This window comes from Mesitornis unicolor, unplaced genomic scaffold, assembly GCF_000695765.1.
Source record: "Mesitornis unicolor isolate BGI_N332 unplaced genomic scaffold, ASM69576v1 scaffold13095, whole genome shotgun sequence".
Taxonomy (NCBI): Eukaryota; Metazoa; Chordata; class Aves; order Mesitornithiformes; family Mesitornithidae; genus Mesitornis; species Mesitornis unicolor.
In genome coordinates, this window is record NW_010186218.1 from 7,684 (window position 1) to 32,743 (window position 25,060).

At 39.0% G+C, this 25,060-nt stretch overlaps 1 protein-coding gene across 1 annotated transcript; it reads right to left on the reverse strand.

Annotated features, from left to right (window-relative positions):
* Window positions 1–946: 946 nt before the first annotated feature.
* On the reverse strand, window positions 947–24,588 carry TEX14 (testis expressed 14; the record flags this gene model as incomplete). The annotated part of the gene is made up of 28 exons (XM_010185086.1): window positions 947–1,073; window positions 2,069–2,164; window positions 2,359–2,476; window positions 3,954–4,031; window positions 4,833–4,904; window positions 5,380–5,428; window positions 6,850–7,040; window positions 7,777–7,901; window positions 8,971–9,033; window positions 10,324–10,414; window positions 11,123–11,224; window positions 11,823–11,925; window positions 12,257–12,342; window positions 12,888–13,151; window positions 13,710–13,786; window positions 14,937–15,047; window positions 15,705–16,698; window positions 17,040–17,190; window positions 17,412–17,602; window positions 18,394–18,545; window positions 19,341–19,519; window positions 20,274–20,397; window positions 20,834–20,947; window positions 21,779–21,909; window positions 22,346–22,427; window positions 23,115–23,251; window positions 24,010–24,175; window positions 24,474–24,588. Coding segments are annotated over 28 exons (4,289 nt in total), but the record flags the coding sequence as incomplete, so codon positions are not given.
* Between the last annotated feature and the right edge of the window lie 472 nt (window positions 24,589–25,060).

A 25,060-nucleotide genomic window follows, 5' to 3' on the forward strand; every position in this document is an offset into this window, starting at 1 on the left:
AGATCGTTAAGTTTAAAAATTACCATCATTTCCAAAATTAACTAGCGATTTGGGACGCTTCAAACTTCGGGTGCATAACTGGAGAGAACTGACTGCTGTAGACGTGTTAAATGCCCACACCACTGAAGATCAGCTTCCTTTAAGTCATCTGGTGCTACACTGAAAAATCAAAAGTTCCCTCTGAAAATGAGAGGCTACTGCCTTTTTCTTTCCAGACAAAAAGCCAGTTCTTTCAAATCTGTTGCACAGCACTAAATGCACATTAAATTAATGCAAGTATGTCAGCACCCTTGTTGTAACACCACCTTAAATTGAGAAATGTTGAAAATGGCAACCTTTCACTTTAGCTGAAGAATTCCAGTCAGCTTTGACAGCTCCTAATGGAGATTTGAACTTACAGAACAGAGGAAACACTTATTTTATCTTGTCTCTTTTTCCTTATTTCTAGTTTCTATTAAAGACAAGCCTGGAGAGATGAGACCAAAACAGATGTTTAAGGGATTTGATGGCATTAGCGTGCACATCACAGGTACATATCAAACCATACTGACAGCAACCAAAGTCCTTACAGCATGAAGCATTTATGTGCCAAAGCCAGAGAGGTTGAGCATGACACAGGACACAGATCCAGTATTATCTGCTGGCTTACAGTGCTTTTGAGTCAGCAGAGGAAACTGCACTCTCTCTACAAGAGAGGCTCTGCAGCTCCAGCCAACGGCCCACAGTGCTACCAGTCTCAACTGCCATCAAGAACTGGAAAATTTTCAAGTGTCTCTGGAGAGTTCAGGTCTAGAGCAGCTTCCTCTCCTTTAAAAGCACAGGGTAGAAACAGTACCCAGATGGGGAAAATCAAGAAAAACAAAAAAAAATAGTCTGTGCAAGCTCAACAAATACAGTGCTAACAATACAATAAATGCAACAGTGCCCAGCGCAGCATCCAGTAGCTTTACAGACCAAGAAGACCTTCTGAACTCCCTGCATAGCTTTCTGGTGCTCTGCCTCCAGACCCAGCTCTTCCTTCCTCTACTCCATTCTTCCTTCCAACATCCTCTGGATCTTGCAGGCTTGCAGCCCTTGAATGAGAGAGTTTTGTGTATTGTCTCAATTTTTTGTACTTTTTCTTTAGATGGAATGAATACAGAGCACAAAAACAGAAGCGTCTGGAGATAATAGATGCCTTTTTATTTTTACCCTGACCTCTAATGAGCATCTGCCTCCTCCAACCCCCAAACCAAATGCCTCTTCCCCCCAGGACTACAGACATGCTTTAGCTTTACATCCATACTCAGACTCCAATTATTACTTACACAACAGCATGAAGTCAATGGCATCTGACTACACGTGTGAATGGGCTTTGGATGGAGCCATTTATGAACGTGGCAGTATGTATACTGCAGGAATGTGCCTGCCTTGTCAGCAAGACCCTCGTGGTTATCAGGACATTTGCCTTCTGTGTTCAATTAAAAACAAATCTTGACGATAAGCACTGGAGTATCTTGTATTCCTTACTAGGATACATGTTAGGAATGACTTGTGACTACTCGCTGGCATTTACTGTGAAGTTGTTCAGAGTTAATAGGATCTGATCTTTAGTTCTAAGAGGAAAAATGTTATTGGGGCTACGAATCTTTTCCTTAAAGCATTGTATACACAACTTCTGTCATTTTCTTCATTTCCTCCTATATTGCCATGACAGTATAACCATCTTCCCAAACTCTTCTTTGAAGTCTTTTCTAAAAAGCTTTCATGATTCTGTTCTCTTAATGTACATTCTTCTCTATCTCAAAAAATCCACAATTCTGTCAAATTATCTCTGATTTCTGTGAAATGCACTGCCTTCCAAGCCTATTGAAGTATTTGCTTTCCACCTACAGGAAAATATATTAACTAAACATTCTTTTCCCTCTCAATTTAGTATGGGGAGGGAGTTCAGATTGATGTCTCCAGGCAAGTTTCCTGACACGCCACTCTCTAAGGAGCGACAGCCTGTTTTCTGAAAAGCCCTGCACAGGTCTGTACACAGAACATAAACAAAAACTTATGAACAAAGAATCAGTTATCAGCTAACCCAAGAGAGTGTCCCTGAGGCTGTTCTTGCAGCTCCTCATCTCCAGGAATCGCATGGAGTATCCTTTCTAAAACATCATCAAGAGTAGAGTGAGCCCTGTTGAATAAAAGATTTAAAATGGATGCTGGCAAGGTTAATACTACACATTTTAAAAGAAAACAGTCATAATTATCAGGTTCCTAAAAAAGTGGCTTACTGTAAGCACTGAATCTTGTTAAAACAGTCTGGAATCATTATTCTAAATCTTCGAAATTCAAAGCCAAACATGTCTTACTGTCCTTTTTTCATACCTTTCTGTTTCCTCTGCTAGATTAAAGGAATCCTTAGTCCACAAACTATGATTTCCCTCCTCACTTCTCTCCGATTCTTTTTTTGACTCTCTGTCTTCCATTTTAATTTGATCAGGAACTATTCACATAAACAGAAAGAATTTAGTATCAAAGGCACGAAGGAAGATAATAAAGAAATTAAAATGTGTTTTTCTTTACTGCCCTTGGGAAACTTTCAGTTGTCCACTTTCAATTACTCCTTCCTCAGCCATCTGATTTTCTAGCAGTTAAGCAAATTCACATTATCTACAGTCAAAGGTAGCCAGCAGCAAGACCTAGATAAATATTTTACCGTGACACATTTTTAGATTCACAGGACTGAACATTTTGCTTCATACTAAAATGAAAAATGCATGTGCAAATCAATCTTTACATCCTAGATATGCGAGAAAAATCAAAAGAAAACCTGTGGATGTTAGCTTTGTTACTCTACTTAGCAAAATCCAACGATATTCCCCCCCCACCCCACCCCAGACTTATCTCAGTAAGTGCTGTTCCTTACAGCATGTGAATATATTCAGCCACCTTCTGCTAAGCTATGATAAGCAGGAAGCAGTAGGCTGTCCCAAAAATGGAGTCTGAAATAGCTGTACTTTATGCAAATACAACAAAACCATAGCGATTGAACAGCAAGCAATACAGGCTGCTGCATTCCTTACCACCTCAAAACAAGATACTCCTATGAATAAAGTCACAGTAGCTTCTATCCTCTGGGTAACAATTTTAAATGGTAGAAGATCTAACAAAGCTGTAGGATAACGCAAACAATATCATTCTCAAGTGACTATGCTACTTAGCCTTTTTACAGACTAACTCATGTTCTGCCTCTTTTCTTTTAAACTACTCTTCACTTTCTGACTCATTAGAAACAAATGCAGAGCCTATAAAGATTTAGGTTTTCTGCACCTCTGACATTACTTGCTGTACACCTAAAAAATTATTCCCACTTATTACTATTTACAGTTTCAGCACTGCTGTCTTTGGTATCTTTATAACAGAACAGGAAATATAATATTGATCACCCCAGTGGATGCTATTTTCTTACACTATGAGATCAGAGGCATTAATTCATTATGATGAGTAGGAAACATAAGCAGTTGGTGTGCACTGGCCACTTTCTCAACTGAGCCACCCTCCCAGAATAAAAACTTCAGCTCTATTTTTCATCAGCTGCCCACCAGCTATACTTTTGTGGGTTTCTTCACTTACATTTGAACACGGCATACGTTACAGTGGCATAATAAAAGTAGAAGATTAATTCTCATAGTTCAAACCTGCAAGTCCTCCACATCAGATCCCTGCAGACTTCAGAATGCGAATACACAGAGAAAAAACAGCAAACACTGGGGAAGGGAGTACTATTTGCGAAAACACTGCATATAACCTTAATGTGAAAGGGAGAATCCTCTCAAATTTCTGCTGAAAAAATAAAAGGCTAAAAACTGAAGCTTATCATACAGCTGAGCATTCAGTGACAAGTATTCAGAGTAATTTTGCAGCAATGTAAAAGCAGTTTTCTATTTACAATCCTTATGTAAGGACTACTATCAACTAACCATTTATTTGCACGCCGCAGTCATACAATCCCTTCTCTTTAAAGTCTTGAGCAACAGAATCTTGCTGCTTTAAATATTCTGTGAAAACAGCATATTTCCTTATTGATATTCTTTCTAAACTGACTCTATACAATCTAAAGTACTGTATTGCTGTATCCATTCAAACCCAGATGAAAACCTTTACATAATGTGTAATTAGTTCATATATTAATCTCACAAATTGTCTCTGACCATTACTTATTCACTTGTTGCCAGCCTCCATTATGTTCTTATTTTGGTGAACGAGAAAACTGAAAGATCGAAACATGTCTGGGTGCCTCATTTCTAAAAGAGCACAGGACCTACATACACTTAATTATCCCAATGTCTGGTGTTAGTGTAGGAAGCGCTTATAGTTGAATAACCACAGGAAATTCTTCTGTAACACACACCAGTAAAAACAATACAGAATTTTTAGTGTTCTGTTTGAAGATGTATGTGATTACAAAAAGAAATGTAAATCACCAAGACTAAGCTCTGCAAAAGTACCTGAGGGATGCAACTGTCTGGCTTGCATTTGTTTTAATGGAGAACATACATTGCTCCAGGACACCTTCAAACAATCCAGTCTACTCAAAATTCATCACAGTGTTAAATTACATCTGCACTCAATAGGCTGTCAGCAGCAGCAACTAGCCATTACATGAAAGGCAGAAACTTTAAGGACTAACTTCAATAACTGCCAGTTATTTAAGCAGTTGATGCCTAACTACCTAATCATTGACTTGACTGCAACTAATTTGGAAGCTCTTGTGTATTTCAGTAGTGAATGGCTTGGGAGAAATCCTGATTGAACACAGCTGGCAAGCCTCATACCATTCTGGGTGAAGTGCCTCTTACCAATTTCATCCAGCAGTTCTTGGGCTGGTGGAGGCAGCTCATCAATGAAGTGGTTTGATTCCTGTGAGAGTGCTGAGATAGAAAAAAGTCTAGTTAGTGATTAATCCTAATTAGCAGTGATTAATCCTTAATAACAGCAATACAGGCGTATATTATGACAGCATCTTGCTGGCATATTTAATTTATCAACCTGCATGAGCCTGGCTCATTCACATTTTATCAAATATCGTCCAATAATTTCATAATGGAAAAATCATTTAGACCTAGACTTCCACATTCAGTTCTCCATCCTGTATTGCAGATTTTAGGCCAGTAATATTTACACTTCAGAAGCAGGTTGATTAAAGTTCAGAGTTCATAGTCTGTAGGTGCAAACACAAAATCCATAACCTAATTACCTGTAGAAATACACAGCTTTGTGCAAAGCTATTTATCCCTATAAAAAGAGATGCAGAGTTGGGGAGTAACCCTGCAAAATTTCTTTTCATATCTGTTTCTCCAGCTATTGATAATTTTGTTTGGGCTGGGAGCAGGTTAAGAGACTTACCAGATGCCTTCCTAGCGCTTCTCAAGGTTGAAGCAACTGGCACCACATCCTGTGTTAGATCATACAGAATGAAACAGAAGAAGGTAAACTGAGGAACTGCTGGTCTTCAATAGTCCCCTTCAACATATTAAATCCAAAATGAGTTTAAGACCTTAATTAAAGCCTTAGCTGACCACTAAATTGTAAAATAACCCCTTCAATCAGTTCAGAATACAGAGACAAAGGTAGCATTCAGCTAAGCCAGCTGTGTCAAAAATTTTGCTTAGACTACTGTGCACTCATCTTGTATTTGTAACCATAGGCAAGTGCTCACTATCCTCAAAATGGAAACAAGCACTTCATGCACTGAATCCTAGAATAAGTTAGGCAAGAAAGTGACACAATCAAGTGTCACTTGACTCTGCAGAGCCAGTCAAGGCAGCACTGCACTGTCAATGGGCTTAAGGAACTCGAACTGTCTGCTGCAAGAAGAAAGACACAGACCTAACCTGATGACAACAAACACAGCTGCTACTGTTCTGGTTGACCAAACTCTTAATTTAATTTTTAAATGACAATCCTATCAACAAAAAACAGTAAGAAAGGCATAAAGGCAACTCCTTGTATATAACTGTCTGAAAAGACAGTGAAGATAATGCTGTGGCTCCAGAACACCTTTATTTCCAAAAAGATTACTGGAAATCACTACAGTAACCTTGGAAATTGTCAACTCCAAAGAGAGAGGATTTTTTGATACAACAAAGTTGATAACGATATGTCACAGCTGTGCATAAAACGGACAAACTTAATCCCCTAATACAAGGGCTTTCTGAACATTTACTGCTTCCACCTTAGTTTTCTTCTTCAAGGAATCACTAATTTACATACTCATTTACCTTCTCCCACTAATTTTTGAGAGTTCTTCAGTTTCACATGAAAACTTACCCACTTGAACACTCACGCACATGTATTTATTTTCACTCAAGTCTATTTCCCACCTCCACTTAAGTCAAAAGTCCACAGTTCATTCACAAAGCAGTTGTGAATTCAGATAAGCAGCTGGTAAGTGCTGTTGCCTCACCAGAAAACCAACTGATAAACCCTGCCTCTCCCAGCAAACACATACCTTTTCTACCCAACCATTTTGCAGATAGTTATCACTTTGGTGTGACAAGATTACTGGATCCAGTGCTAGGAAATGGCAATTCCTTATTAGGGAAGGGATGGAGGACAGGCAACACCACTTTGATGGTGGGCAACATTTAAATACGATTAGATGCAAGGGGAAGCCAGCTCTTTGTGTAATCAGTGGCACACACCAAGTGCTTTGAAATCAATCAGAACTTTTCCTATGTCAACAGACCCAGGATTCCAAAATACAAAGACCTAGAAGTATTTCTGTGCTTCTCATCTTGAATTTATTTTAAGGAAAAGTATTTAAAAAAAACATTTTAAATTATGGCTGGCATAGGGTACAACTTATAGACCTACTGGCTCATTCAGTTGAGCTGAGCAAACTCCTGAAGCAACTGAGGGAATTTCAGTGCTCTTTTCCTCTTCGTAGGCTGTAATGAACATCCTGGATGCTGCAGAGGAGATCTCGTGAGAACCGCAAAAGGAGGAATCTGAAGCTACTTCATGGCGGTGTTTGCGTTTCTCAAAGGCTATGAGATTTTTTTTTTCTAGAATAATAAAAAAAATATTATAGCAAAGCTGGAAAATTATTTTTGGACTTTTTCCATCTTGGTCACATGCCAACAGAAGCAGAGAAAGGTTTCTTGTACTTGAACAGACACCTGCATAGGAAACTAAGAAATAAAATTGTCCATAAGTATTTCTGAACAGAAGTCCAAACTTATCACCTAGGAGTTCCACCTCAGGTATTATTTATGCAAAGTTTCCAACTGAGAAATTTTGACTACTGTATTACACCAAAGTAATGAAAGTATAAAGTAAATGATAATTCATTGTTCTTAAACAAGTTCAACAAACATTGAGATCACTTTTTCAACTCTCAAAACATACTAAATGCTTAATACGTCGTCTTTGAAGTGCTAAAATCTACGTGTATCACTCCAAATCAATTTTAAATTTCTAAAAAAATTTCTGATTAATGAAAACTACCACTAACTATTAAGTAACTCTCTTTTAGAGACCTTTCAGACAGGGGCTTTTTCAGCTGCATACCTGTAATTTCTCTTCAGTACAGGTACTAAAGGAGAACTTAGGTACAACAGGTACAGCATTTCTTGTGACTACTTATTCCAAGCCTGACATTTCCACATTAGTACTACGTGGAGTTTCCATAATTCACACCAATGATTTCTACACTAGCAAGTCTTGCCAGAAAGGTTTGCCTCCTGGCATGGAAAGGTTAATTCATTCACAGATTCTTCCTCCTTTCCTCTCTGCAGTTACCTGTGCTGAGCGGAGTGCTGACGTTTATTGGTGCATGGCTCACCCTGGGTGTTTTACAATCTGTATCCCTGCTGTTCTCTTGCTCGTAGAGGATACACGACAAATCCTGAATGTCCGTCACTGACCTGAAGTATTGAAAGATGTTCTCACAGTTAGAATAGCCACTTTTTACACTTGCGAATCACTGAATTCTGCTATTCTCAAGTTTCTTTAAATTTTAGCTTTGTTCAGTCTTATCTAGTTTTCCAGAAGGAGAAATATTCCCCTTGAAAACTTTCCATAGAATTCTTGGAAGGCTGAAGATCACCATCTTCAATGATCTTGCAGGTTCAATAAAAGGTTAATTATTTGCTTTCCCTTTCTCTACAGGATTCCTTCATTTTAATAATTCTCCTATAAAAGCAAACTCAGGAAACTGCCTCCAGAGAAGGCAAGAGCTTCAAATGTGAACCACTAGGTAGAAAATTCTCTCCGAACTCAAGGTTTAACAACAATTAATGATCCATTAATTAAGACTAAATGTTGGTCTTACGAGCCTTTAAAAGAATTACTCAAATAAACTGAAAGCTCTAAAGATGTGCACAGGCAGTGATGTCTGCTCAAGTAACAAGAATTCTTAAGCGACTGCAGCACTGGGACAATATTAAGCAAACCAACATCTTCTGCAGACACACCCTGGATTGCAGTGTTCTCAGACAACCATGAAATGAACAGACAGCTGCTGTTACCAAATCAGTAATTTCTACACAAGTCTCCACTATCTGTAAAAAGTTCAGACACAAACTTATTCTGCAAATTTTTCCTGAGAATCTTGACCATAAGACTATTTTTGTAATAAAATTTATTCAGCTACATGTAATGATTTGCTCTTTAAAATAATTTTATTTCTTCTGCGTAATACAGACAGAAGAATCAAGGAATCCTAACACTTAAATGTGATGAAGCACACACAAATTACACCAGTTACTTACAGAATATGGAAGTATTTCAAACTAAGGACAAGTGTGCGTGATAGCTCTTTTACACCAATCTCCCAACTTATCACAAGAAATATTCTTTCAATATTTCACACAGTTTTTTCTCTCTCTCAGCTTTGGTCTGCCACATCTTCCCATCTTGTATCAACACAAAACTTTTTACAATGCTAATGACCAACTTGCTGAGTTTTGGCATAAAATGGTCTGTGGCTCTTACACATCTTTTTCTTTGCATTCTTCCTGTGACTCCTGCAGTATCATTCCTTGTGCTGCTTCAACACTGAAATGAGAGAAGAAAGGTCATATTCATTGATCCTCTCACAGAATTATGAAAATAAATGTATTCAGTTTCCTCTCTCTCAATAAGTCTAAAGGACTACCTTTTCTCTGAGGCACACTAGAGTTCATCCAAGAACTTTCTGTTTAAAACCTTAGAAGATGGAGAGTGCTAGGAGCAAAATGCCATTTTAAGCACATCATGGGTTTGTATCCAGTAAGGAAAAAAACTTCTAATTCACATATGCAGCTTCAAAACAAAGTTAAACAAAAATTTATTAATATACGTCACTACGTTATCATCCTCTGATTGGTCTGCATTGTACACTATCCTCTCAAACTCTAACAACCCCATTCAAGGTCCAAGAGGCATTCAAAGGGCGTTAAGTCAGATGGTCAGAGGGGAACAGTCCTTTGTCCTGCTGGTAAAAAGCTCAAAGCCCAGGTGGAGGGAGCAATCAAAACCACTACCTTTTACCTTGAGGCCAAGTATTTACATGCTTGCTGCCTACCTTTGACACTGGTAACTCAGTTCCTCCAGCAGAGGAGGGAGTAAAATACTGACAGACAGTAAAAGCAGCTCTCACTCCTACACCTGGGGAAACTGAACAGCTGCTAACTGTGGAGGAACACAAGGGAAGCCAAGCTACAGGGAGCCTACGGGCTTTTAAGAAGCCTGAAAGCCACACTGGAAGACTTTCAGACAGATTCTCTTTAAGCAAAAGTATCCCTTGTAGCATGAGGTGGCGATTCTGGCCAACATCTCTGCAAATTAGTAGAATATAAAATTTACAGAAACACCGGATATAAACACCTCATGTTTGACAGATGAGACTGCAAGTTTCCAAGCATGGGCTAATGTTATCTGCAGGCAAGACACAGTGAGCATCCTTGCATCAGACTGATCTTCATGCCACTTGAGCTCCAAATCCAAAGCACAACAAAATTAAAATAGATGGCTGCAGCCTTAATTTGAATTATCTTTGCTCTGTTTAAGACTGTAGCTTATCAGTGTAAAAGGGACTGTAATCTATACATGAATTATTTTTCCTATTTTAGCTCCCTCATTAAGCAAAAAACCCAAAAAAACCCCTGAACACCATAAAAGGCAAAACTCCATGAGACTTGTGGAAGTCCTTTTAGTATTGACAAGAAACTATGACATACAGACATTCATTAAAAAACACCACTGGCATCTTACTTGAATATTGGATATCTGAGCAAAATTAGTAGAGAGAACACACTTCATAACCTAATTTATGCTTGAAGTAATAATGAAAATAAGTCTATCTACCTGGCTATAGGCATATGGTTAAGTTGATTCACTCCTAGCATGTCACTGGCAGAGTTGTGCGCTGCTGTGCTGCAGAACAGTATTCTTCCTCCTGAATACAAATAACAAATGCTCCCAGATATTGGGTTTTGCAAGTACAAAAGAAAGTGACACAACTCATTGAACAGGAAATTGCAACTTTATTACATTTTTCAGTTCTTGTGACCTTTGTTGTTGTCAAGAGACAAATGTGTTTTAAAAATGCATTTTCATAAACATACCACAGCTGCCAGACAGCCAAGCCACTGAAGCACTGGGGAATATCACAACATTTATAAATTTGAGCTAAGAGAGGCAACAGACTAGAGAAACAACGATCCGTCCATTATTCTGCACACATACGATGTCAGCTCTTACAGTTTTTAAGCTCAGGATCCTTCTAGCGTAAGAGTATTAATGTGTGAATATAACTCTAATTCAGTTTCCAGCACCATAGCAAGTAGCATAAAAAGATTAAACTTAGCCCTACAGTAAAAACAAAAAGGTTGCAAACAAGTTTTGGTTTGTTTTTTAACTGACACACAGCAAGTACATAATCACCACACTCAACAATATTTGAGTGAGTGCAATGTCTAAACATCATCTTCCGAAATCCTGACTGTCCTGAACTCTCATTAAAATAATGAGGAATAAGAGAACAAGTGACCCTGAAGAATCAAGCTCCAGCCTTCTGACAGGAGCGCTGCTGACAAAAAAGCGCGTGCAACAAGAATCCATCTCCCCGAGTCAAAACTACCTTCAAAAGAAAGAGCACATTTACCTGAAACCTGAATATCTGATCCTGTACCTTCAAGTAACTGTTCCTGTAAAAATCCTTCACAAGCATCTTCTACTTTGCCCTCAGCATCTGAGGCCTGAGGCTGGGGGGGAAAGGAAGTTAATTCAACTTCTCACAAACAAGGTACGAAAGGTAGGACAATTCTCACAGGATCATGTTCACAGTCATCAGAACGGAGTGCCAAATTTTTCAAGAGCTTATGAGCAAAATGCATGGACTGGATGTAATAGTCCATACAACAGTTCTGAATCTTGAAGAAATGAATGAAGATTTTTTAAGACCACTGAGTACTATAATAGATAGAGCTGTGAAGAAAGGACGAGATTATTTTCCTCAGGCACAGACCATGTAGTAAACAAATTAAGACGACAAGCCCCTGATGTTTTGGGAGTCTGGGTGTTTGTGGGGTTTTAGCTGTTGGGTTTTGGTTTTCATGTTTTGTGGTTTTTTCCCTTCAGGTGGGGAGATGTGTTTTAAAGAAACAGGATTAGAACTTTCTTGCTTTAGATAAATCTTTATTTGTAGATTTATTTCAAAAGGAAACAGTAAAAACTGTTATTCCCTCATTTTCTACAGCTCTTCATCAAATCAAGTGGGAGCACAATAAAACCACATTAACTTACATACAAAGTTCTTGACACAGGCTTCATTCCTGTCTCTTCTGTTATTCTTCCCTCTAGTTCTGTGCTTTCCTGAGTAGTAGGAGGAAGTAAATAATCAGCATCAGAAGTCAAGAATTCTTCAGACACATCAGGAGATGAACGATGTAACTCCCTTGAATGCCCCTGCAAAAGACATCATCATCTGAGGTGCTGTCTCTGCTCTCTATTAAAGAAGATATATTTTAGTCAGTAACATTAAACAATACTGCATCAAATTGGAAATATATTTCATTTGATCACTCTGAATTCCAGCCTTCCTCTTGCTCCTTACACTGTCTTGACGGCTCATAGAACCAAATAAAAAAAAAGGGTGAAAGCAGGGGGGACTGATAGTCAGATCACAAGTGAAAAAGACTGGCTGTCTTGGTAGTTCAGTGTGCAACATGGAGAGACCTGCCTGAACTGTTTTACAGACAACTACCTGCACATGGATTTCTTGGGTTACTACACATACTCTAGAGAGATTCTCAACTTGTCGAGGAAGGACTGTTATTCCAGACTCCGCTTGTTCATCTTGTGATGGTGACTGGCAACTTCTCCCTAGGATGTCAGAATGGAACAAAATTATTAGGCAAAAAAAAAATATCAAGAGAGTGATCTGAACCACTGATGGAATATCTACTAGAATAGACAGTAAAACTACATTGTCAGGAACATGGAGAAATGATGACATTTAAATGCTTACATCATTCATCTAGGCATGCAAAGTTTTCCTTGTTCGTTTATCTGTAACTATTACAAAAGCACTATCCACTATTCTGCTAGAGAAAAGGCATCTCTCTAGTCCAGCTGAAATAAATACAGTGTGAAAGCATACTCATGGATTTGAAATCTTTGAGTTTCCTATGCTGATACAGGGTAATCAATGATGATAAAGGGTCTCCAAGCTCACTGGATGTTACCTCCACCTATTAACATGTAATATGCAGTCTATTATTTATGTTCATCAATAACTGAGTGACTGACCTGCTTTGGGGGCAAGGCTCTGGAAGTTAAAACCAACAATTATTGTAACAAAATCACGGAAGCTGGGAGATGGAAGGAGACAAAAAGAGATGAAGCTATTTTTTGTTTTTCAGCCTTACCTCCAGAACTTCTGAATGCAGACTCCAGATCACTCTCTTCGGATTCAGATCTATCCTCACTGCCCAGATTCCAAGGCTCAGCATTATCATCTGTCTGCCACCTGTATCTTTGCTGGTCTTGGCTCTTTTGGCCTTTAACAGAGACACGTTCAAAGGCCTCCTTCATACTCTCTTCACTTTCAGATGTACATTCACCAGCTGGATACTGAGAGCTAAGTTCTAGTTGTCCTGAGGCCACTCTTCTGGCCATTTGCTTTACTTCAGCTACACAAAAAGAACTCAATTACCAGTACACATAACAGAATCTGGACCTTCAATGCATTCCCTGTTTCACTGTGTCTGCAGACTTAGAAAAGCTAAAGTTATGGCCTGCAAACTCCTTTATCATGAAAAGAGCTAAACACTTTTTTCTATTTTAAGGAAAGCTTAAAACCTGCGTAAATTGATTTGGACGAGCCTTTACAAAAACAGTTTTTGTTAGTTTGTGTTTCCTATTATTCATGCCTGTAGTGCCATCCACTGGTCGTTGCTATACCACCCTTTCTAAATTCCTATGCTGTCCCCCCCTTCCATTCTCCAAAAGAGGGCTAGAAATTCTCTGAGCTTTATAACCAAACCATTTTAATGTGGCTGTGATTATTCCATGCCCCGAATGTGCAAGACATGGGATCCTACTCATTTGGTTTTCATCCAAGAACAGCCTAACAGAGCTTCAGCAATTAAGGCACACAGATCTTTCTGAAGTAACAAAACGCGTTAAGTTTAAATGCACTGCAGTAAAACTTCCTAAGATTAATGCCAAATTAACACCGATTTACTTACTCCTCCATTCTGACTGCATCATCTTTCTCTGGCTTATTTTTGTACTGTAACTTTCAGATCCTGGTTTTGGATAGCACCTATAATAGATTATTATAAGATGCATCAAACTCTGTTAATGCACAAGCTTACTGTGTTAAGTATTCCCCAGTCAGTAAAAGGCTGGAAGTTGTTTTAACATTAATTAAAAGGCTGAGAGAACACACGCTCTAAGGACCCAACAGAACTAGCAGATGGAGCCTTCAGAAGCTTAGGAAGCACAGACAGATATTTAGGTCTATTACAGATTAACCAGACAAGCTGCACATTAAAATCTAGATTTCAAAAGCTGTCAACTGTCTTCAGATGATACACCTATATAAACACTAACAGACAATGAATGCTATGTAGATTTGTTTTACTTAGGTCAGTGAGGTGATCAGTGGACAACTGAAGATATTTAGAACTCCAGACCTGGATAACAACGACGCTATCACCAACTAAATTCCAATACAGAGTCATTCACATGATCATCTAACCACACATCAGCATCTGGCACATTTATGTCCTGACCAAGCACGTCCTTTACCAGCAGGTCTTACTGATCCAACTGGCTCACGAATCAACTTAAATAGCGGAACAGTTTTCCCAATTGATTTGACCTGAAGATCGAAGGAGGTGCCTGTCCCCATCTTTCCAACTGACACATTAATTTGCACAAGTTTGGCCAGGTACTTTTAATACATATTTTCACCCAAAATTAGAAATATAAAGGGACAACATTAAAAAGCACAGCAAACAATGAAGGAACATATGCTCTGCTGTCACCAGGTTCAGCAAGACTGTTCCGCTCCCTCAGCCCCTACCATAGGTCCTAGTTCTACACCTATGAAAGCCAAAGTCTTTCTACTGAGAACTGAATGAGGCTGTGCACAGAGAAGAGAACCACGGTTACCAGTAACTTACTAGATTGCTCTCCTCAGGCACTGTTACAGTTTTGGACCGCTCACCTCCATTGGAGAGGCATTTGGAGTCCATTTGAGCACAACTCCAAAAGTAACTGCCCTGTCCCAGCAGATACCCTGTGAGCTCTGCAGCCGACAGTGACTCACAGTGGGGTCTTAGTTAGACAGATGGCTTCTGGCTTACTGAAAAAATTTAATACCATCCCTGATCCTGGATATGTCTACTTTGGACAGTGGATGTATCAACTCTGCATTAACTCTTTTTGTAAATAAGATCAAAACTCACCACCTCTCTCCTTCACTTCTACTTGCTGCAGAATGTGAATCACCTCCTCTCTGACACTGCAAGTTGAACTTTTTTTTGCATCTTACAGACACACGTGGGAGTAAACGCTGAAACGAGTCCAACAAGCCATGATTCAGCACATGCCGGGCATTCTGGTAATTACTAGTTGAGCTGTCTATGAGATACACTAAGAATCAGACTGTGCAAACGTTATTCCCTAGGTCATATTTCAGTAGCACTGCTCATGAGATGTACACAGGCAGGCTATCGTAACACGTAGCTCCCAGGGGAATGAGTGGACCTAAACCATTCTGTGATTCTATGACTCAAGATTATTCCCACAACAGATACACACATGAATGTCTCTCTTTGGGCTAAGCATGTCAACAATTTCTATTTAATAATGAAAATAATCTAGAAGCCTTTACTAATGACAGCTTAGAGCTCCACAATTACATGCACAAACAAAAATCTTTCTCCATTTGCCCTTTTCCCTGACAGTCCCCTTTGTTTTAGTACATGATTTTATTCCCTCCTGAGCTACTGGACGAGTATTTTGCTGGGGGGGCTGGGAGAGGAGGGGAGAGAGAAGAAATAGTACTATTGCACTGCTAAGCTGACTATTTTCATTCCTATATATAATGCATACGGTATGCACATAAATCTTAAAAGACAGATTCATCTCTCCTCTTGGACACCATCCATGATTATGTCTCTTTATCTGCTAAAGAATACAGAAGTGATAAATACAGCCACCCTGCTCAATGTTTTACCTCACGGTCTAGGCTCATTTGAACATCTGGGCTTTTCTCCACACTGAAGGTGAGATCATGATGCTGGTTTTTGTATTTCCTCTTACTCTTCTCATGAAAGTACTTCCACCTTTCATTTCCAGTCACTTCCATTTCCTTTGCTGTCTTTGAAACAGCTTGGAAACTTTCTCCACCCGATGCTCCTTGAGTCTGACACACCATCACTGGTGGAATGTAGTCACTTGATGGTGGACCTACAGCCTTCCATAAAAAAGCATTAACTCCAGAAAAAGGGTTATTTGTATTTTGAGAAGTATCATCAGACCTGTTCCAGGGTCCTTCTTGAAAACACTGTTTAGAAGGCTGACTCATTCTGATTTCCTGGAGTAGCTTCTTTTGCTTTTCAGTGGCCTGTAATTTGTCCAGTTTCTCCTCTGTTCTGCACAGGGAATCTGCTGCCTGCTGCAACATACTTTGAGTAATCTTTAAATTAAGGACACACCTGCTGATGTGCTGCTCATTTTGCGACACACTACTCACTCTTTTCCCAGCATCTCCTCTCACCTGTGCCATCGTGCACACGTCCGAGGCCTCACTTATCCTCTCCTCCTCTTCTGTAGTGTACTCTGTATCCCATTCTGAAAAGTCACCTTCCTCATAAGCTGACTTTTTCTCACAGTGCACTCCAGGGGATGCACACAGGTCTCTGGAGGGAACCTTATCTTCTTCCTTTTGCTGCTTTTTTTCACCCTTTAGAATTTGACCTAATTCAGCTTCTTCCTCCAGGAAATCTTTGAGATGTTCTGGAAAAGTAGCAAAGATTTCATTGATTTCAAAGCTATGGAGGCTGTCATTATCCATGTCACTGACACTGGAGGTTGCCTGGATTTCAGCAGCTTCATCACAACCTTTGTCCTGTGTAACTGGCTGTAGATTGGCTGAAGTCTCACGGTCCATTAAAGCACTGCTCTTCTCAGGAAAAAGAGAGTATCTTGGGGCAGCAGAGCCATCTGAAAAATTGGATGTTAAGCATTAAGCTGCTTCTCCAGATGTCCAAACCCACTGCTCTGGTATATCTAAGAGTTAACATCTTTTAGAGATTACACGAGCAGCATTTAACAACTCTGCTGAAAACAATGTGCCTGAACTCCAAGTGTCTGTCAGACATATAGTCTTGAGTTCACATTAACAATTACGGTGACAGCTAGAATCCAAAGCTAACTGCTTTCTATTCTCAAACCATGTAATAAAATTTGTAAATGTTCACATTTTATATCTTTATATTAGACCATTATGGACTGAGGAATATAGTAAGTGAAGGACACTGGACATCCTGCTAGGAGAAACTCACCAGTCTCAGTTATCTCTCCTCCCTGCAATTCCTGTGTATTCTTCTGGTACCTAAAAGCTGATGCCAAACAGATGTTCACATCTCCAAACACAGTGGACCTTTGTGCTTTTGACATTTCATCAGCATGACCAATCTGAGACTTAAATAAGTCCTGTAATACGAAAAATGGTATAAAGGCAACTGTATTTGACAGTTCAACGTCAACCTTCTCTTTTAAAGTGACTTGCCTCCGCGATCAGAAAATTATACTCAATGTTTAGACTGCGCAAAAAAAGAGCCTCCCACCTAGACTTAAGCAGAACAATCTGAATCTGAATGGACACAAAACTCTGTTGTTTTAAATACATGAAAGGCTACATCCCTGGAAGTCACCTTTAAGTCATTTTTCAGTATATACTGAATATGCTGAAGTTCAATGGAGCGGTTCCTCTGTTTAGGTTCTAGCCCTGACTTTACGATATCGTAATAGGGCACAGGAAGTCTGACATCTGCTTCTAACCGTTGTCCTGAAACTATGAGCTGTTTAACAACTGAGCCTTCGAGACCTTTCCAGGGAGGGGTCTCTGTAAGACATAAATATAGACTTCATGTCACAAGCTGTGTATCAATGGTAATGAAAATAAAGAAAAAAAAAAGAATCCAAGATATCGAAGCATTATTGTCTGCACATTTCCTAACTTATAACTACTGTCACAAACCAAACGAGCACTCAATCCAGTCTGGCATCTCCTCCCTATCTTATTTCAACTGTGGATGCTTTAAAGAGAGCTGACAGCGATCTCCAGAGGACAGCTACACCGTAACTCATGCTCTGGACTCTTCATTACCAACTAGCTAACAGAAAGTTTGATTTTTAGGATAATTGACTATTTTGACAGTGAAATGGGATAAAGTCAACACAAAACATATGTTACATTATCTGTAATAACAATATATTATTATCTGTAAGTTATCTTAGTGACCAAAAAGATGAAAGCTGCACAGGCTCGTTTCACATATTGCAAAGAGTTAAGTGAATGTTCTGCTGTCCTTGTGTGAAGCAGAAAGATAAACAGCAGAAAAACATAATACACAAAACTATCTCAAAAACCAGCCATTAATCTCACCCTTTAGTTACACAACTCTGCATTTTCTGATTACATTTTACAAAAGTTTCCAGCAGTTTTACTCTTGTCATTAACATTTTGGTGTTCTGCCTAGAGGGTTTGTTTTCCAAGTTAACTCTGTGTGAGCCCTCACAGCGAGGTTTTATCCAGTCATACAGGAATTAAACAGACATCAGGGGGCTGACAGTCTGCACTGAAAACATGCAGTGGCATACCCTAGTGACTACAGCCTAAACCTATAGATTTACCTGTCAAGGCTTCCTGCACTACTGTACAGAAGCTATAAATGTCTGATTTGACTGTGACAACTTTTTCGAGGATTACTTCAGGAGAGCACCATTTATACAGCTGGACTGGGACAGGAATGCGTGTCAGATCGCTGTGTTCTCCACCATCTTTGCTACATGAAAGGGAAAAAGTCGTAAATCGGAAATACAGAACACTCAACTAGAAGGTATATCTTCTGGAATTAAGCACCTGAGTTTGTTATATCTGCATTTAGTTTAAATATTTAAGAGGTCCAGAGTAGACTCGCAAATAAAAACATGCAATATTTTCACAATGCACTACAGTAAAGGAGTAAAAAATGTGTACAAGTAGTAATTTACCCAGATGAAATGAACAGTGCCTCTCATAAATATTCTTTTTATCACTGGTGGCACTTAATGACTACCAGTTCAACGAGGTGCTGAATATTCAACCATTTTAGGTAAACCTCCTTAAGTACAAGTCCAGTATAACAAGAGGCAACTTAAATTTTCCAGCAGCAGAATTATTGACTCAAAGAGGAATTTAATCTCTCTTCTGCAAAATTAGGTTCTATTTCTGTATGATGTCATTTTTATACTCCAGTAAAGTGCTGCTTCTCTTACTAGTTTCTATTTTCAGATACTTACAATACAGAAACTAAGTCCACCTGAAACTTGTCGCACTGCCTGTGGCAGCGTTAATGCACCTGAGAAGTAATAATCAGAGTGCTTTACTCTGGCAATTCTGTTCCCTGGCTCAGAGTCAGTTCCTAGTCATCAAGGGGGGCACTCCAGCCAGTAATAATCAGAGTGCTTTACTCTGGTAATTCTGTTCCCTGGCTCAGAGGCAGTTCCTAGTCATCAAGGGGGGCACTCCAGCAGAATTCAGCACTAAACTTGACTTTACTTGTGTTTGTCCCGTTCACAGAAACAGTGAAGTTCTTTACCTCTCTATCATGTATTCCAAGTTGCAGAGCTTTGCCTCACCCGAGGAAACAATTTGAATAGCATAGGAGGTAACTGAGCGGTGGATAAACCCTTGTGAGTGTAGAAAACGCAGAGCATCATTTATTTGAAGCAGCACATGCAAAATTGTCTCCATGGACAGTACTGGGAATTCTGTACGCTAGAAAAAAACCCAGAAGTACCAAAAGCTTGATGTAGTGAAAAGCTAATGTTGTACAGAGGCAGCAAAGAAAGCAAACATGAGAGAGACTGCAGCAAAAGCCAAACAAATTGCAGTTGCTAAATAATGTTCATTCTCAATACCAAACCAACTAATACCTTAAAGAGCAATTAAGGGGAAAAAAAAAAGATACTGACTATGCTAAAATTAACTCTGAAGCAGCATCAGCTCTTTCATTTGACTACAACTTTTCTAATAACTTAGATGTCTGCATTCAAACAGTTAAAGGAAAAAGCACTAAACTGCGAAAAGGGAAGAGAAAAACACTGAATGACAAAAATAAAATACAGGTTAGCTGACGAAGGAAAAAAGCCCAACTGAGTTCAAGCCTTCACTTTTATACAAAGGCAGTCTGCAATGTACTACATGCAAATATTCAAGGGCATTCTCACATTTGCGGTATGCAACCACACACAGAAGATTAACAATTCAATTGAATTTAACAGCTGCCATTTTAACACTGACACCAAGCAAGAAAATCAATGAAACCGCACCTAAACATTAACTGAAGTATTTGCCAATTACAAACTTTACCAGCTTACACTGACTATCCGATACTGTGCAATGAAACAGAAACCTGCACTTACAGACTAATCATTTTTTCTTATTATTCTTTGAGTAAAGATAGTAGATGCAGTTACTAAACTTCCTCCTCTCAATTAATTACTATTTAAAAAACAAGTACTCCAATTACCCTTTCATGAAGGATGCTGTACAAAGAACCAAAGTTAACCCTTTCATATACTAAACGAGATTTCTTCAAGTCACTGGACAGACAAACAGACATCAGCTGTAGCAAATGAGGATGACGGAGTTTACTGCAAAGGGAGAAGACAAAAAAAATTGTAAGGCAAATCTGAGAGCAAAAGAGAAAAGAGTCCTGGCCTTCTAGGTGTTTTTGTCAATACAACATGAATGCTTTTCATTAAAATGCCCAAAATTCAAAGAGAACTGCAAATTAGGAGGCATTTAGGAAACAGTGCTTACCACCACAACTAGGAAAATGTATAAATAAGCCATCCAAGAAATATGCAATGAAGCATTCACCCAGAGATACAAGAAGAGTCTCGTGTTCTGCTGTATTATCCACTAGGAGCAAATAGAGTGGGAAGAGACATAAAAGACACACCTGTACTTCTCATATGGAGAGAAAGTGCAACCACAGTCTGACAGTCCTCCCGAGGTTAATCACATTTCCTCACATCACTGGAGACACCCAAACCCCAGGAGCACTTGTGGCACACTCTTTCTTACCTACTGTGTTCCTGCTCTGCCATGAGAAGATCAGCTAAGCGCAGTTTACAACAGTTCTGATGGGGCTCAAAGCTGAGTTCCTTCACTGTAACTCTGCTGCCTTTCCACGTTAAGCTACAAGAAGAGGAATTTCTATGACATGCTTTCTGCAGTATTTTTTTTTGAGTTACACGATTACTTACAAAGAATTTTCTAATTCTGAAATGCTCTGGTGCTGTCTCCTACCGTCAGTAACGTTACTTTAATGATCCTGACTACAGCATATACTTTTTCAAATGGACAATAGTTATCTTGTTAAAGACTGGATGTAGCAGGGCGGGTTTGCTGTCCAAAGGTGCTAACCTTCCATGACTCAAGGTAAAGAACAAGGACAGCCTAAAACAGCTTTCACTAAAGGCACTCAGCCCACTGTGGTACAAGATACAATCTTTGAGAAGATTAAATCACCAACCTATCAATTCTCTGGATGCCTCTGAGGCACAACTACTTGCTACACAATACAAAAGATTTTTAAAAAGGCTCAGTCTGCACTTGCAACCCTCACTTCACCCTAGATTTGAGCAAGTGGGTTGCAGCCACGCGTATCCAGAGGCTTGAGGTCCGAGCCAACAATGACAAGAACTAAACACAACAACGCAATCTCTGCAACCCCAGCAATGTATTTCCCATCACAAAAGGGATCAGTACTGAAACACTGCTACCAGTGAATACCCATAATTGGGTTAATATTGCTGGAAAGGGCAAGAGCAACCTACAAATACCAAAAGGATCTAAAGAAGATGTTAAGCAGTGGACTGCAGAAAACAAGTTGCAAGCAGAAAGCAGTGGATGAATACAGAATAAAAAAGGAAAACTACCCAAACAAAGCATCTGGTGCAACACCTTGCTGCTTAACAGTAACAGATAAACACTAAGAGGGGCTGAAATCCCTTTGATTCCACTCACTTGGTCATGATCATGTATGGTCCAACATGGTAAGAAAACGTTGGTTCATCATCTGCCTGAACCACATCTTTTTCCCCAGTAATAGGGAGGGATGCCAAGTACCCTAGAAGCCTGCTGCCTGCAAGATAAAACTGAAACACCACCAGGGCATAAGGGAAAGGAATATGCAACAGTTTCCAACATTTGTCACAAACTTACTAAAAACTTGAGAGCAATCACTGCAACAGGATCAGCAGTCAAAGCATCAAATGAAGCGTTAAGGTATCTATGTCAAAAGCTTAACTTTTAGTAAAGCTAAAACAGAGAAAGCAGAAACAGGAGAAGGACTCCCAAGTCCCACAGGTGACATTTAACAGGAGAGTTTCTATTGCCTCTGACAGGGCCTACAAACAGCTACTAAAGGCCTGAACAGCTGTGCTCTCCACAGGTTTTTTCCTAAAATTTCAGCAGAAATAAGAACATACTAAAATTTAAAAATAACACAGGTAGGATAATTACTGTGAAGAGTATCTGACTCTGAAAATCTCTACTAATATCATTAGAAAACCATTATCCACAGCATCTTACCTTCCCAAAACCAAAGCTGTAAATGTTCTTGCCTGCAACAGCTCCACCTTTCAGAAATGTACTCAGAGGACTGTCAACATTTCTAAGTACCAAAAACATAAGCAGTAAGAGTAACTAACTTGCCAAGGCTTTGAGTAAAATATATTTTTTAAAAAAACAGAAAAAGAGAGAGAAAAATGCACAAATTCTACAAATTCTGCAAGAGTCATGTATGTCAGATGTCACACTTGACTTGGTCCCACACAGAGTGTAATGCAGATGCCGAAATTCCAAATTATTGTGCAACTCATTAAAACCTTTTAGATACACTGTTATGATACACCTTCGTTTAAAGCAAGGTAGCCAATAAAAAAAATACATATATATGTATATATACACACAGGCATCCTACAGCACTGTTCACCCATTGTATTTCCCCTAACATGTATCTGACTTAAAAGCTCTTGAAAAGCCTGGAAACACACCCCTAAAAGATTTGCAGTGACCTTAAAAGGTCAAGAAACAAACTACTTCATGTTACTGCCACCCTAATACTATCAAAAGCCAGTATTTCATATTGTTGATTTCAAGAGTATCTCTTAATACACAGATATTTACAACTATCGGGTTTCTACTTGGAATTCTCACAACAGAAGTAAAAAGTATCATCACATTGGTTTTAAATCTGATATTGTCGAAAAGAAACAACATGTGAATTTTAAGATAACAGAATGTGGAAGTAAAAGTCCTTGTAGCTCAAATCCCTCAGTAACTGAGAATATATTCTTACCCTTGAACACGGCCACCAAACCTAGACGGACTACAGACCAGTGCTTTTGATGAGCCAGCCTTCCTGAGCAGGTCGGAGGGAAAATATTGAATGGCAGCCTGCATGTGCAGTGTACAACGCTCTATAAATTCCAGCACCTAGGGAGAAGAGGAAGAGGAAAACCAACAACAACAAATTACTTCAGAACTGTAAGATAAACCATTTTAAATTAACAGATGACTACTGAAAAAATAACTCATTACTTGCAGTATTTAAATAAGCATTTTAAGAAATGGATACACAGAAACACATCAAGGAAATCAACTACATGAAAGTGTAAGAGAAAGCTTACTTCAAACACTAAATGACGAACTTTCACGACACGCACCCACTGAAAACTGTAGTATCGGGTTTCTTTTTAAGAAGAGTATTGTAATAACAGAAAAGAGTATCAAATAAAAGTTCTAAATCAATATCACAGTCATGAATAAGCCTTCTTAATACATTTTGCTACCATGACAGCAAAAATTATGCATTTGCTTACACTGTTCATGCACAGACTAAGACACACTTGTGAACTACTTCAGGTTTACTCCCGAATTGCACATACGTGCAAACAACCTACCTACATCAGGGATCAAAACCAAGGGCCTGTCATGCTCCTCACTGCACATTTACACGTAAAGGTCCTAACAAGTTACAGATGGACACACCCTTACACCTGAGCAAAACCTTAGTTAAATAATCTGAATCATAAGGACTTCAAAATAACATTACTGACACTGAAAAGTAATGTTAATCTTTCCAATGTGTAAAAGCCAAGAATTTTCCCCTGGAATGTTGGGGTTTCTTCACTTTAAGATAAAGATGTGAGTACACACCTAGCACACACTCAATGCACACTACACACACATACCTGAGCACTCCTTTCTTTTCCAGCTAACATAGCCCAGTACAGAGGATTTCTTCCGTCTTCATCGTGGACTCTCAGATCGCCTCCTTCATCAAGTAACTTGCGAAGAACCCACTGATTTCCAGAGAAAGCAGCTGCGTGGACTGGGGTGCTTCCATCATAACAGCGACTGGGGAAAGTTAAAGCAGAAATGTTTCAAGCCCTACTACACTCAATCAGCTGCGCTTCTGGGGAAAAAAGCAGCACACCTAAAACATTTACGTACTCCCACACAACAACATAAACCATGAAAAAAGAAAAAACAGGCACGCACTTACCTCTGAGGATCTCTGGCTAAAATAGCAACATGCATCTTATGCACATCTTCATTTAGATACAGTGAATATTATGTATTACATTGAATAAAAACACTAAAAAGATTTAAAATTACTTTCTCTTTAAGAATATAAATTATTTTTATACTTAACTGATTAGGATCAGAGCCATAATCCAACAGCATATTCACTATTTTACCAAGACCTAGCAATGCAGCAATGAAGAGAGAAGTTTGGCCCATGGAATTTACAGCATCAACAAAAATACCTGCAAGAAAACAAAAGACTGTGAGGCAAGTGCTTGTTCCCCTCCACTCCACTGGCTGACGTAGGCCCTCTAAGATACTGGAAATGTGAAACTGTAATAATATTAAAAGATACTGAAAAAAGAGCAAAATACCTTCCTCGTAAGTTTGGAAACATACTGCTTGTCCACAAGGTTTTAAAATGAATGATGTATAAATATCAGAGGAAAAGTAATAATCTGAATGAGCATGGATAACACTGCAGGACTTCATTAATAACTAATTAAATCATTCTACAGTAGTAATTAAGAGACTCAAAATTATTGCTTAGTTACAGGATATTTGTGTCAATAAAATTGGCCCAGAGGGGCAAGAATCTGAAACCATGACTGGCTAGGGAATCTCCAATAATTAACTGTTCTGTTTTTCAACCAGGATAAAAAAGAAGGGCCACAAACCACTCAGCCCGTGCTCTCTCCCTCCCAAGCCCCATAA